This window comes from Saccostrea echinata, unplaced genomic scaffold (genome assembly GCF_033153115.1).
Source record: "Saccostrea echinata isolate AGI-Se365-2 ecotype Australia unplaced genomic scaffold, CSIRO_AGI_Sech_v1 ptg000027l, whole genome shotgun sequence".
NCBI classification, from domain to species: Eukaryota; Metazoa; Mollusca; class Bivalvia; order Ostreida; family Ostreidae; genus Saccostrea; species Saccostrea echinata.
This window is the reverse complement of record NW_026889776.1, coordinates 11,195,310-11,210,614: the sequence shown is the minus strand read 5'-3', so window position 1 is coordinate 11,210,614 and position 15,305 is coordinate 11,195,310. Positions and strand designations below refer to the sequence as shown.

General features: G+C 38.7%; 1 protein-coding gene across 1 annotated transcript; it reads right to left on the bottom strand.

Annotated features, from left to right (window-relative positions):
- Nucleotides 1-6,004: 6,004 nt before the first annotated feature.
- LOC133193208 (uncharacterized) lies at nt 6,005-12,908 on the bottom strand. The gene is made up of 4 exons (XM_061329174.1): nt 12,747-12,908; nt 9,755-12,634; nt 7,551-7,830; nt 6,005-6,267 (listed from the first exon to the last, which is right to left on the bottom strand). The coding sequence occupies exons 1-4, from the start codon at nt 12,906-12,908 to the stop codon at nt 6,005-6,007; spliced, it is 3,585 nt and encodes a 1,194-aa protein (XP_061185158.1).
- Nucleotides 12,909-15,305: the final 2,397 nt, after the last annotated feature.

Below are 15,305 nucleotides of genomic sequence, written 5' to 3'. Positions count from 1 at the left end.
AATATGGCGGACAATGCCTTTTACGAGTAGTGTTCAGCTTTAAGTGATTTCTCAATACGACCTATGTGAATACATTATAGAATTTTAGCTCTAAAGGAGCGGGGAATCAAAATTTTCTACCTTTAAGCAAGATACCATCTGTGATGGTGAGTTCATCCCTGTGATTCCAAAATTCTATAATTTGAGGGGGGGGGGGGGCAGTCTCTATGGCATTCAGGCCAACCATTAAGTATGGTGTGTTTAAGTAACTGAAATTGTTCATCAGCATCTGATTCTCTCTCAATCTCGTTCAGCTTTCTGTCGCTGATAGGGAGGTTTGTCAGTACCGAGTGCACATGGGCTTCCATGTCTTTAGAAAGACATGGGAATGTTTCATCTACAAAATTGCGTGACATTTCCTTCTCTATCTGAGCGTACTGCACTTCACTCTGTGTGAGGCTCTTAGATGCAAACGCTATGGGTTTGCCTTCTTGCATTAAAGTTGCACCGAGACCGTATTTTGATGTATTACTCTGCAGTGTGGTGACCTTATGAGGGTCAAAGTAAGCTAATACAGGACTTGGACTATTAGTGATCAGGTCCTTGACCTTGTAAAATGCTTCAATTTGGGCACTATCCCAATGAAAAAATCACATCTTTGGCAAGTAGCATCCTAAGAGGACTTGTTATTTCAGACTTTTCCTTTGGGGGTTTCATGTCTCGCATAGCAGAGACTTTATTAGAGTCTGGACCCACACCATCTGAAGTAAGTAAATGACCAAAATACTTGACCTTTGTGACCCGACCTCTATTTTATCTTTGTTTAGCTTAACACCTTTCTCTTTTGACCTTGTAAAAACTTGACACAAATTCCTGTCGTGCTCTTCTCTAGTTTGACCAAACACAAAAATATCGTCAACTAGAGCTACGACACCATCAAGACCTTCATAACATTCATCTATCTTTCTCTGAAACTCATCTTGTGAGGACTTTAGTCCAAAAGGGAGTCTGAGATACCTGTAACGATCAAATGGCGTATTGAACGTAGTGAGGTAAGACGATGCATCTGACAACTTAATGGTCCAATACCAACTTCTAGCATCTAACTTGGTGAAGAATTTGGCTTTCGAGAGCTGGGGAAGGACATCCTCTAGGGTTTTCACTGGATTGATTGATTGATTGCTTGTTGTTTAACGTCCCTCTCGAGAATTTTTCACTCATATTGAGACGCCACCACTTGCCGATGGAGGGCTACAAATTCTGACTTATACTCGGCACTTACGGCCATTGAGCAGTGAGGGATCTTTTTCGTGCCAGCACCTACTGCGACACGGGACCTCGGTTTATACGGTCTCATCCGAAGGACCGGTCTCCACGTCCCACAGTGGGATTCGAACCCGCAACGTAAGGATCAACTCCTTACTCCACGACTCTAGAGCAGACGCTCTAACCGTTTTCACTGGATGATTGGGTCTAAGAATTGCCTTATTAAGGTCCTTTGGATCGAGGCAAACACGGAGTTTGCCGTTGGGCTTTTCAACAAGAACAAGTGAACTAACCCACTGAGTAGGCTTAGTAACCTTGCAAATAATACTCTGAGATTCCATTCTCTCTAACTCAGCTCTTAATTATTCTTGAAGGGCCAAAGGTACCCTCCGGGGTGGGTGTACTACTGGGTGTACATCAGGGTCAGTATGTATTGTACAATCCCCTGGGGAAAGATCAATACCTTCAAATACTTCTGAGAACTCTGACAAAACCTGACTAACATTCACGGGCTTACCACAAATAGCTTGCTTATCAACTGTATCCAAGTTGCAGGAATATACAAGTTTGATAGGACTAAAATCTAAACATGTTCGCATCCCTAAAATGGAAGGGGAGGTAGTCTCGACAACATGAAATGTAAGGTTCAGTGATTGACCTTTGTAGGTACAAGGAAGCTCTAGGCAACCAAGTGAACATAAGGAGTTACCATTGTAGGCAGACAACTTTTGATCAGTTTGTATCAGATTATATGCAAGGGTCAAATTCACCGAGTCAAAAACATTCTTTGGTAGTATGTTGAACTTGTAACCAGTATCTAATTTGAATTTGATAGACTTGTTTTCTGAACCAATAAGCAATTTACAAAATGCTTGATCATTGTTGTGATTGGTTTCAATAATATCAATGAAAAATTCAGGGTCAGAATCTGATTGCTCTGGCAAAGCCTGTAACTCATGACATGTAACTTTCTTAGAAAAATTTTTTGTAGCAAAATGATTCCATCCATTACAGTTTTTACATTGCTTCCCCTTCGCCGGATATTTTGCATGCTTTAAATGATCATACCCACACTTATCACACTCTTGTGTCTTCAACTTGTGATGATTCATAGGCTTAGTTTGCGGGAATCTTTTCTGCTCTGTATCCTTGGACACATGCTTGGACCAATGTTTTGAACTACCACGGTCAGTCTTTCCACTACTCGGGTGTCGCACATGACTAACTGCATGGACCTTTTGTGATGACATGGTCTTCAGCTGTTGTAGTGAATATTCATATGAATGTGCAATCTGTATTGCCTTTCCTAGGGTCAACTTTTCTCTTTCGGCGATGAGCTTTTCTCTGACCTTTTGTGAAGACGTGCCGAAAACAATTCTGTCACGGATCATTTCATCCTTGCTGTTACCATAGTTACAGTTTTCTACTAGTACTCGTAAACGTATCACAAATTGTTCTGTCGAGGCTCCCTGATTTTCGTTATTAAATTTAAACCTCGCAAAAATTGGGTTTAATGCGCTTTGTACCTTTTGTAATGCGGCTCGAGTTTCTTCTTATCGTCATTTGACAAGTCTCTCCATGTGTTTTATTTTGCGTTTTTTTCGCCAACCAACAACAGTAAGTACGTATCCTTAGTCTCTTCATTTTTCTCCGACAGCGGTCCCTTGAATATGAGATCCACGTGTGTCTGGAATTTTTTCCACTGTTATGGCAAGTTCGACGCTTCCCAGTCCATCTTGGGGGTAAGTGCGCCTGTCAAGTTAATGGCTGACTTCTGACACCATGTATCATTATCGTTTGTTCAATGTTCATACAGTAGGTCCGACTGTAGGACTCTAAATATTAAGGAACACCAGTTGCGTGCGTCCACGTTTTTATTCACTCAAAAACAAACTACAAACGTTATATAAAACGAACAATTCGTACATAGAATTAAGATAGCTCGTACATATAATGTTATAGTCACGACTCATTCCTTTAAGTTATCATCCTTTACATCGGATAGACTAGGTTCCTACAAGCTTATCTTTCAAAAAGATTGGTGAGCTAGCGCTGTAGCATAATAAAATACAGAAGATATCGGAACCATTTGTTAAAATTGCTGAATCGATTAATTATTAGTAAGAAGGCACATTGGAGCACTGGGGGGTTGAGTCGGGGGGTGGGGGTGGGGGTTCATAATTCAGAATGGTGACACTAAGAGTGGGCTTCACGTCGGCAATGGCATAACTCGTAACTGTGCTTTAAGCATTCTGTATTCTGCTGTTATTTCAATTTGGAGGTGAAAAAAGGTCAGTAGAACCAATGAGCACCTAGTTTAAAATATTCCAGTGTGGTACTGTTTTTTTGGCAATCGCATCTTCTCGGAACTTTCCGGCAAGCTCGGTAAACATATCCGAGGTTGCGGCGGTTTTCCGAACTTGCCGGAAAAATCAATGAATGTAGATTAGAAAAGCTAGGTATTCATTACAATTGTAATATGTACTGTGGGTTCTCCAGTCATGGAGAAAGAGATATATAATTTTCCTTGGGTTACCTACGCCTACAATTGATTGGTCAAAATAAACTAAACGAGAATTACGTGGAATTAATTTTACTGAGTATGTAGAAAACAATGATTCTCTAATGATTCTTTAATCAATGTTCCTAAGCTATTCAAGGTCTGAAACCCGTTGTTAGAGCTTCCAAAGCTCCCATACCTTATGTTTGAGAGCAGTGTTTCCAAACACTCTCTAATAAACCTTTAAAGTAGGTTTGGAACCTAATGTACTCCAAATGGTATGTCAGCAGTATTTTGAGACCCGCAAATGAAGCACAATAAATTCCTTACCTTTAAAACGATCCGCGCTGTACACCGGCCGACAGACTAACTTGAGCATCAGTGCTCTCCTGTATTTATTGTCTTACCCAAAGACACTGAGTCATCGTCTTTGTCTTGGTTATTACAACGTTTGATGTAACATAGCTAACACACTAGGAAGCACCTGATTGATAATTTGCATATTATTAACTTGATCAAGGAAATTTCTACTACACAATTTTAGAAATAACAGTCTTCGTTTTATAAGACCAGAGTAGCTGTTACTTTTTGTTCATATACGTGCAGGATAGACAACAAAACGGGTACGGTCTACTAGTCCAAAGGTCCACTAGTCCGACGGTCCACTAGTCCGAAGGTTCACTAGTCCGACGGTCCACTAGTCCGAAGGTTCACTAGTCCGAAGGTTCATTAGTCCGAAAACCCAATATAGTGCGTTAGTTATACAGTTCACAGTGCATGTTCGGCTCTGTGAAATTGTTCTATAGTTCCTGAAGTATGTGGTTGAAATTTGGACCACAAAAATACTACGACTAAAAAGTATTAATAAACTTTGAAACTTCCTTCTTATATTCATATTCCCACATCTCAACTCTTTCTTTCTCCACCGTTGACCGTTCAAGGTGGCCTTGTGGTAGGGTGCTCGCTTTGTGATCGGGAGGCCCGGATTCGATTTTTGCGATTCGTCCATTCAAAGTCGTTAACGTAGGGGAAGTCGTTAACATATATATAGGTATATATTTTTCCTACGGGTCTTTCGAATAAGACCGTAAACACCGAGGTCCATTGTCACAGAAGAAAAAAGCCAAAGGGAAGTATCCAAAATAAATGAAATTCTTTGATCTGCATATGCCTCTATAATTGTAAGGTTTAATAATTCTAAATATGCGGTATGAACAACATTGATACACTGTGGGTTGGATGTTAGTTTCCAGTTCGAATGTAACACTAGTAAATCTCATTAGCTTATTCTTCCATCTTCAATAGAGTTCTAAAACAATGAAACAGAAATAACTTAGAATTTTAAAAAACGTTTTACAGTCATCGTTTTTTTAACATGAACAGCTGTGCTGACAAATTGAACATGACCGTTACGGCATAATGCAAATTTGTATTCGCAGACGCCCGAGTTATAGCAGACATTCGACAAACGTAAAAAAAAATTTACAAACAAAACTTTTGCAGTAGCATATGTGTAAAAAAAAAAATCCCTCACCGAGATCGACGGAAAAAACCCCGCTTCCCTTGGAGGGTTGAGACAATTCCAGTGGCTTTTACAAAGTGGGATTCAAAGTAGTTTTCTTTATTGGTTGCTGGGTATATAAATCTAATAAATTTCGAAAATCTTACCGATGTCCGGCACAGAAATTCCCCGACGAACCAATCGAAAAAGAAAACACCAGAACAATACGTGAAAAATTATTTCCGGGGGAGGGGGCATGCAATCAACTGCTTCTTTTTCCTACTCGTACTTAATCTAACCCCTTTCAAAGGGAAATTTCTTCTTTCTCTGGGGTCCAAGTTTTTGTTATGTATATCTTACATTTCTTTTAGAAATCTGTTAATTCTGGTAGCGTTGGTCTAAACCTCATGACCCCCCCCCCCCCCTATCGCTGGATCAAATACTGAACATTTACCGATCTCACGGTAAAGTGACAGTATCATGGATATCTTTTCTTTAAAAAATATACAAGTCACTGTTTTAGCGTGTTTGATCCTAAAATTTTTATTTGAAATTAACTTGTCCATAACAAATGAAAACTAAGCTTAACTTTTGAACACGGGCTAGCTCGGCGGGGAGCTTAACTGGGGTTAATTTACCCCTGATTAGAGAGAAATATAGATAAATATTCATTTAATTGTTTGCTCATAGAAATAAATGCCTTTTTAAAGTGTACAACATTGGTGAACAACTTGAGTTCTCTGATGTATGTAGTATCTTTACTGATACTGCTTTACGACGTACGATATGGCATTCCGGTATTCTTCCAAATTACTATCCCCATTTTGGTACTGACATCGTAAGCGCTTAATTCTCTGTTCCAATCGTCTCCACTTTCTTTTGACTGGAACCTCCGCAGCACCCTGCACCCTAGCTCTAAGGTTTCTTCTTTCAAGCCTTTCTTCATCTTTCATCTTTCTGATGAAAAGAAATAATGATGGGTGTTTCCTTTGGACAGATGTGTTCCACCTGTAATGGAAACCTACAAAACCAAAATTAAAAATTAGAATAATATACTAGGCCTACAGTAATATTTCTAGCCGGAAAGGGTAGCTCAAATAGCTTGTGTCTACAATATTCATGCATACACACGATACATTAGAGAAAATTATGATACACGATATAGAAGCTGACCTTTAATCAGATGAAATCCCTGTTAGTTTTATGCATTGTTATATTTGTATTTTTTTCACTTCATATGTTCTTGTAGCAAGAGTAGGTAAAAGTTTGTAATCACAGTGATCTACAACTTCGACTTGTTACCAAATCTTTCCAAACTGTGTATGAAAATGGTGTCTCTAACCTTTTGAAAAAAAATAATCATGGAAAAACAGGCAGAATGACAATGATTAAGGGCCCCCATATCAAAAATCCGTCCCTAGAAAATATGTGGACCCCACCATCACGAAATAGGTGTTTTTCACGTTAGGGAAATGGATTTCACGTTTTTGCTTTTGTATTATTTGTTTGTTTGTTTTGTTTTTTTTTTTACCCCCGGTAAAAAAAAACCCTGGAGTCGCGCCTGAAAATATTATGATTCTTAAAAGCTTATAAAGAAATTTAACATTTCTTTGTCCATACCTTCCACAATGTTGTTTGTTCTGCAGTCTTTCTCACGTCCATAAACATTCCAAAGACGCATTGGAAAACGTCCGTTCAGGTAATTATTCTCAACAAAGAGGAGAAAATCTTGGACAGCCGCATATCTGTTTATGACCCTCCTTGTGGAATTGGCACCAGCTAATCGACTGAAATTCTGCCTTAAGAGAGCAATAGGCAAATGACCAAGAGCCATGATTTTTCTCAAAAGACGCTGTACTCTTCTGCTTTGTCTATATGATCGTGCTAAGCCAGGGTCTTGTATTTTTCGCCACAAGCTTTGGCAAAAATGAAAATAACAACCACAAATTGTAGTATGTGGCAACTCAGTTTCAAGGGCAGATATAAGGGAGACTTCGAAATCACAAACCACCTTTGTTGGATGCCAACGCCTCCCTGTAATTTGTCGCACTTTACCCTCGACATGTTGTAAAAGCTGCCTATACTGACCAATAGTCTTTCCAGTTAATAGGCACATAACAAAAGTAAAAACCCTACCTAGACGCTTCCCGTGAATTGTAACAAATTGTAAGTAAGGCTCGGGACAAGTTTTAAATGTTCCGTCGATGTAAATGGTGCTGCAGCGACTGAGTGTTCTATAGTTTTCTCGTGTTGCAAACACGGAAATACCCCAGTCATTGTCTATATGGCTTAGGAAAGACTCACCGGCCCAGTTCTCTGTCCATTCGTTCTCTATTAGTACGTCTTCAATATCGTGCGAAATAGCTGGGATTAACGATGCCCGAACTCGCTGTAATTTTGATCTCACTGTAGAAAAATCGGGCAGCTCGTCATACTCTTCATTATCGACAAAGGCACCAATCACGTCATTATATACCCTTTTGATTGGCTTGGTTGGGTCCAGCTTTACAATTTTCTTAGCTTGATTAAACACCTCATCTGCATTGATGCGATCGTCATCTTCAGGGTGGCTGTGATCTTCCACCTTAGTATTTTAAAACATTGTGAATTTACCGTTTGAAAGAAAAATGAAAAGAAAAAAAAGACCATATTTTGTGTGAAATGCCACTAGTAATTTAACTTAATATATTATTACAACTGCTTCAATATATATACTAAAAAATGTACTTTCGGCTATTGTCAGAAAAAAAAACTGTTGGATATATTGAGTGTACATTTAGATTGTATTGGAGTAAGAAAACCTAAGAATTCATGAATTGTGAACAATTCTCTGGTGTATAAAAGATTTTTTTCGTAACATTTCGTTCACAAAAGGCTTTAACTTGACTGTGGAAGAATTTCGGTTGAACGTACAAATATAATTTAAAAGTAATTGTTGAATGTAGACATAAAAAGAAAATATATATTAAAAAAATGTTTTTAGGAAATAAATAATATTTTACTTGAAAAAGACATTAATGGTAATCTAACAACCAAGCTTTATTATAAACGTGATGACTTTAACTTTTCAATCGTCAACTTCCCTTACTTATGCAGCAATGTACCTTCATCACCTACATACGGGGTATATATCTCTCAGTTGATTCGATACGCAAGAGCATGCTCTACGTATGTACAATTTCTAAAACGAGGTAATTTATTGACAAACAAGTTGATGAAACAAATAGCTAATTTGGGGTTAAAAAGGCGAAGATGAAAATCAAGGTACTCCTATCCTGAAGTTAACGAAGAAAGCAAAGCCAAACCAGATCGAGGGACTACTCTCATTATTATTATGTTATTAGCAGTACCTTTTGTAAAGAATACTGGTTGAAAACAAGAGAGACAAAACCATACAGTTGGATCAGGTAGGCCAATATAGAATTTACAAGGAAGTTGAAATAATGAATGAAGCTGTTCTTAATTTTACAAAATATAGTGCTATTAATCTTGCTATTGGGGGAGGGGGTAGTGTAAAAGTCTACAGTCTTACACTCTTACTAGGAACAGTAATGTTTGTAAAGCCTTCTTAGTGAAGAACTAAGGTGCTTTTCATCTTTTATTGTTGACAATAACTAGTATATGTAGTAAGAAACTGAAAAATAAACAACACAGTCATAAGTACAATGTTACAAAAAACAAACAAGTAGAACAGCACAATAAATGCAATTCAGGCAGACTTGTACATATCACTATGTGTATTTCACTCTATAGATGACTATAAAAATATCTCTCTTTACATACTTGATTACATGTGTATGATATTTTGTAAATAAAACAATATGCTAACTTTACATGTAATGAGACTTGATGTTTTGACTAGATAATTCAAGTTGATAATAATGATAATGAGTCGTACATGCATTATTCGACTGAGTACGTGACATACGCAGACAATGCGAGTCCTGACCTTGACATAAACTACCGTTACTAAATTTAGACATAAGTACAAAATCATGTTACATAAAATTCTACACATTCTACAAATGCATACATCTTTATGTTGCACAAGGTTCATAATAAATCACAAAGAAATGTAACAAACATGAAAAACTTACTCTATGCGGGACTAAAACAGCCAAATATGCCACAAGGCTTGCAGGTTTGATGAGGGCGCCATGCCGTACACAATACACAAATGGAAATGGTGTGTAAAAAACAAACAGATAACGGATTCAATCCGGATTGAAATAATAAGGGGGGACAACTCAATGTCGCGTAACAATACACTCCCCGTCTGATTTATCACCCTTACACAACTTTACCCTACATTGACACTGATAGCACAAAAAATACTACTTGTATGTAAAAAATACACATTAAACAAAATATCAAAACATGGTATACACAAACAGAACGTCAGATGTAAATCAAGTTCATGTACTAAGTGGTTACACTGTAATCAAAGGAATCACTTCCGTAGCGGGTCTGATGAAGAGGCATGGCTTTCCTTCCTTGAGTATACGTACTTGGATTTTGCGTATCAGACCGTCTGATTCACTTGGAAATACACGGTTTATGATGCCGACTGGCCAGTCATTGCGCGCACTTTCTTTATCATGTAGTAGAACGACATCCCCATCTTTAAGATTGCCCACTGAATCTTGCCATTTCTGACGAGGTTGTAGGGTGGAAAGGAACTCATTTTTCCATCGCTTCCAGAAAGTGTTAGCCATGACCTGGACCATTTTCCATTGACTTCGGTACATGTCCTTGACATCAAGATCCTGGAATTCACTGGGTACTTCATGGGTTTTCTGTGTCAGTAGAATCTGTGGCGATAGAACGAATGGTGCTTCAACATCAGTAGATACAGGTACCAGTGGCCTCGAATTCATAATAGCCATGACCTCTGCCATAAAGGTTGTCAAAACCTCATGGGTCAGCTTCCCATGTTTGGTATCCATAAGCATTGCCTCAAGGATGCGACGGGCAATGCCAATCATCCTTTCCCATGTGCCTCCAAAATGTGAGGCGTGGGGAGGATTAAACCTCCATACAATACGCTTGTCTGCAAGAAATATCTTCAGGCTGTTGTCTTCCACATTCACTACATTCATCTGCAGCTCCGCAGCAGCCCCAACAAAATTTGTCCCTCTATCTGATCTGAATTCAGAGACTGTACCACGAACTGCCACAAACCTTCTCAAGGCGTTGATGAAAGAAGAAGAGGTCATTTCCTCAATGACCTCGATGTGGACTGCTCGGCTATACAAACAGGTAAACAACACTGCCCAACGTTTTGAGTGTGCGCTGCCCCCTCTTGTTCGTCTCGTGATGACATTCCAGGGGCCAAATACATCCACCCCAACAAAGGTGAAGGGTGGTGACTTAGTAAGTCGGACTTTGGGTAGATCCGCCATTTTCTGACATAGTGGTTTCCCTCTCATCTTGCGGCAGGTCACACAGTGATGGATGATTGATGACACCAAGCGTTTCCCTCCAGAGATCCATAGGCCTTCACTTCGTATAGCACCTTCCGTCAGATGACGCCCTTGGTGGTAGATTTTCTTATGATGATGACGAACCAATAGCCGGGCAATATGGCTCTTGCCAGGTATCAGGATAGGTGTCTTCTCCCTCACAGGTAAGTCAGACAATTTGATTCGTCCAACAACTCGCAGCAAGCCGCCATCAAGGTAAGGAGACAGAGTCAGAATGGTACTGTCTTTCGGAAGGGGTCTTCCTGCATGTAGCGCACTTAGTTCTTTCTGATAAAATTGATGTTGAATCTCTTTAATGATCAGCATTTCCGATTCTCGACGAGATGTTTTATCCACTCTCCTTGCTTCCTTCCTGAGCCTTTCCTTGATGAAGGTGATGGCCCGCACAAGGCTCAACCAACTACCAAAGCGACTGAAACGTGACGTTCCTAAAGTTGGTTTGGTTGACATGGTCTTGAGGGTCACTATCTCTGGTCGTACTTCACTGTCCTGCTCTGGGTTCACCAAAGAAAACGACTCATTTTGGAAATGGTTTGTATTTCCTTTGAGGAAGTCTGGTCCCTTTAACCACAAACTATCACATAGCTGTTCTGGCAAAAGTCCACGAGTTCCTTGATCAGCAGGGTTTTCATCAGTTGTTACATAATTCCATTGGCGTGGAGAAGAACTCTTGCGTATCCTGGAGACACGGTTGCATACGTAAACATAAAAACTTCGGCGCTCATTCGACAGATACCCCAGCACCACTTTGCTGTCAGAGTAATACGTGATGTCCTCTAAGGGTAAGTCAAGTTCCTTTGAAAGCATCTCACCAAGCTCCACAGCTAGAACGGAAGCACAGAGTTCCAATCTTGGAATCGTGTGTCCACTTCGTGGGGCAACTTTACATTTGCCGAACACAAACCCTACAGAAATCTTCTCATCCACAGTCATACCCCTTATGTAAGCACATGCTGCTACTGCTTTTTCAGATGCATCACAAAAGATGTGTAACTTTTTGCCAACACACTTGCTGTATGATACAGACAGTAGGCACCAGGGGATGTGAACACCATCAAGTCTCGTCAATTGTTCTAACCACAGTTTCCATGCACTCATAGTTGCTGTAGGTAAGGGATCATCCCAACTCTCAATCCCAGTAAATGCTTCTCTCATGATCAGTTTACCATTTAAGATTATGGGCGCAATGAATCCAAGTGGATCAAATAATCCATTTACAGTGGACAGCAGTCCTCTCTTGGTCAAGGGCTTCTGCTCTTCTGAGGCTTTGTACATAAAAGTATCTGTAGCTAGGTTCCAACTTAAACCCAAACTGTGGTGTACAGGTAAGTCATCTCGATCTAGATCAAGCTGTTCCATGGATTTTGCAAGATCCGCGGATGGAAATTGTAGCATCACTTCTTCACTGTTTGATGCGATCTTGTGTAGTTTCAAATTTCCAGCTTCCAGGAGTGTTTTCTGAGTTCGCTTCAGAACATCAACTGCTTCACTAAAACTGGGAAATGATGCCAACCCGTCATCAACATAAACGTTTCTGGTCTCAAACTGCTTAACATCTTCCTTACAGTCAATTTTTACACAACGTCTAAGTCCATAAGTGGCAACCGCCGGAGAAGGTCGGTTGCCAAAAACATGGACGCACATTCTGTACTCCTGTAATTCTTGTTTCGGATCATTATTTCGATGCCAAAAGAAACGAAGAAAATCTCTGTGAGGTTCTGCCACATGGAAACAGAAAAATATCTGCTGAATGTCTGCAATCACAGCAACCGGCTCCTTTCTGAATCTCATGAGCACTCCATCCAGACGATTCATCAGGTCTGGTCCTTGCATTAACACGTCGTTCAGGGAAATGCCTTCGTGTTTGCAAGAAGAGTCAAACACAACTCGTATTTTATCCTTTTTCTTGGGATGGTACACCCCAAATATAGGCAAGTACCAACATTCTTGTCCAGGTTGAACGGCAGGTGCAACTTCAGCATGTCCAGAGTCAAAAAATGCCCTGCATAAAACTAACAAAGTGTTCTCGTTTAGTTGGATTTCGTCGCAGACTCCCTTGTAGCATCAGTGCTCGTTTCAGTGCCACCGATCGATTGTTTGGTAGTTTTTCTCGGGTCTCCCGAAATGGTAATGGTGCTGTCCAATTTCCAGCTGAGTTCTTAGTAAAGGTTTTATCCATCAATCCAGAAATTGGATGTCCTCAATGGATTGTCCTAAATCGTTGTCTTTATGTTGACGTTTGAAAATGGGGTCATCATTCATACAAGTATTTAGTGATATATTATATTCACAATTGTCAAATACACTAATGCGTCCACTCTGGTTCACAGTAGTTTTCATGACGTTCACGCTTGCAGGTGGATGGAGATTTCCAAGACAGACATTTCCAATGAGGACCCAACCGAGAGCTAGCCTCTGAGCGAAAGGGGTTCCTCGTGGTCCTGTACGTTGATCCTCTATGTGATGGGCCTCTGGCAGATCCCGACCAATCAACAATAGAACTTGGGCCTTTGGATCCAGAGGAGGAATATCTACCCCACTGAAGTGCGAATGAAACTGAACAATTTCTGGTGTTGCTATTTCACTCTTTTCCTCTGGAATTTGCTCACACTCTGTAACCAGCGGAAGCTGTAAAATACAGGAACTGTCTTTTGACTCCACCATAAGTCCAAGGGCTTGTCTTCCACTTCGTTGAAAGGTACCAGCACATGATTTCAGTGAATATGTACAGTACCCGCATCGTTATTCTTTACAATTCTATCGTGTCCTATCGTGCGTTTATCCTATCGTATCGTGCGTGTATCCTGTCGTATCGTATCCTATCGTATCGTGTTTTGCGTTTATCAGGTTTTGAGTTTTCTATCGTGTTTTCCGTTTATCAGGTTTTGCGTTTATCGTGAAGATCGTTTATCAGGTTCTATCGTGTATCGTGTTTTGCGTTTATCGTGTGCATTCGTAAACCCTCGCTTTTTATCTTTACCTTGAAAAGAAACACCCGGGATATCTCGAGTTCATCTTTCGTTTTGTTAATTTATTTAGGATTAATCTAACTATTGAACAAAAAGAGAAATTAATACTGTAACTCTGGTATATTTTTAAAGAAAATAAATAAATAAACGTCAAGTACCGTCACCAAGCAGAGAGCATAAATCGAAAGTCAAATTCTATTTTTGTACATGAAATAATCGATCTACTATTTGAGTTTTTTTTTTTTAAAATTTGTCGATAAGTAAGAAATATTTTTGTCAAAGATAGAAATATTATAATCCCTTTACACAGTCAGAGTCACAAAAGCGAGACCTTTATTAACTTTGTTTTGATAATTATAGAAACATAAAACATTAGGTATGTGTGCAAAAAATAAATTATAAATAAAAAAATATCAGTATCTTTATTAAGGCTATCCTTTTTATCAATAACGGAAACATAAATTTTTCTATGCGCGCAAGTTTTGTTGTTCCTTTGTATTATTATTTTTCTCTGATAAGTATATATTATAATATAGATGTTTGCCATTCATATTTAACTACTGCATTTAGAAGATGTAAAAAATAAATAAATAAATAAATAAACAAAATCACACAAATTTTTATTATACATCTTACCTACTTCGGCGCGGAGATGAAGTAATATATACCGTAACTTAGTGACAGGTTGAAGCGTTCCCGTGACAAGAGAACTTACACCTACCTGCCTAATCAGTACACTGTCTTCTTGTCAAGTCAAGACACCCCCCCCCCTTTTTTTCCCTACATGACCAGCCCGTGTGTATTCAACGTAGACATACCTGAACTCTAGCTCTCACCTGGTGTCAAGTATTTAACTTGAACCTACTGGGTTTCAATGAAATGCATCTACTTATTTTCTGGATATTGTTCATAATTTTTATGAACAACACTTAATTAAAAATTGAAGATTTTATACATCTTTTTTTTTTATTTATACGACTGCATGCTCCCTCCTAGCTTAATCTTACAGGCCTATAAAATACCAAAATAAATACAAAAGAATGGAAATGCGATGTTTTTTTCGGATAATAGATGATGACAGATCTAGTGACGTTTATAAATTTTATTAAATTCGATTTTTTTCGCAGGTCTCCTTCCTCATATATACATATACAATGTATGTCCTTGGAATGTACTTGGAATATGTAAATAATTTCTATGTGCACGGGATATGTGTGACATATATATTTATATATAGGAGAGTAATTATTCACAGTCCAGTGCACGGTCTGTCTCAATGCAACTAGCAATTTCAGCAATTTTAAAACGTAAAAAAAAAAATAATTAATTTATATAAAATATAAATCAAATTCGTAAAAACTTGGAGGAGAAAGCATCAACCTTAAAATAATTATAACAATAATTTTTCAATCCCCCCCCCCTCTCCTGAATTATGATTTTTTTTTTTTTTTTTGTAAGATTTGAATTATTAAACACAAACTATTAAAGGCGATTTTGGATACTTCGCAGACTTCTAGCAAAAGATATTGATTCCAAATATTTCATTTTTTTTTACATGTTTTTCCGTAAAAATAATCAATGTTTGTTATGAATTTCATAAGGTTTTA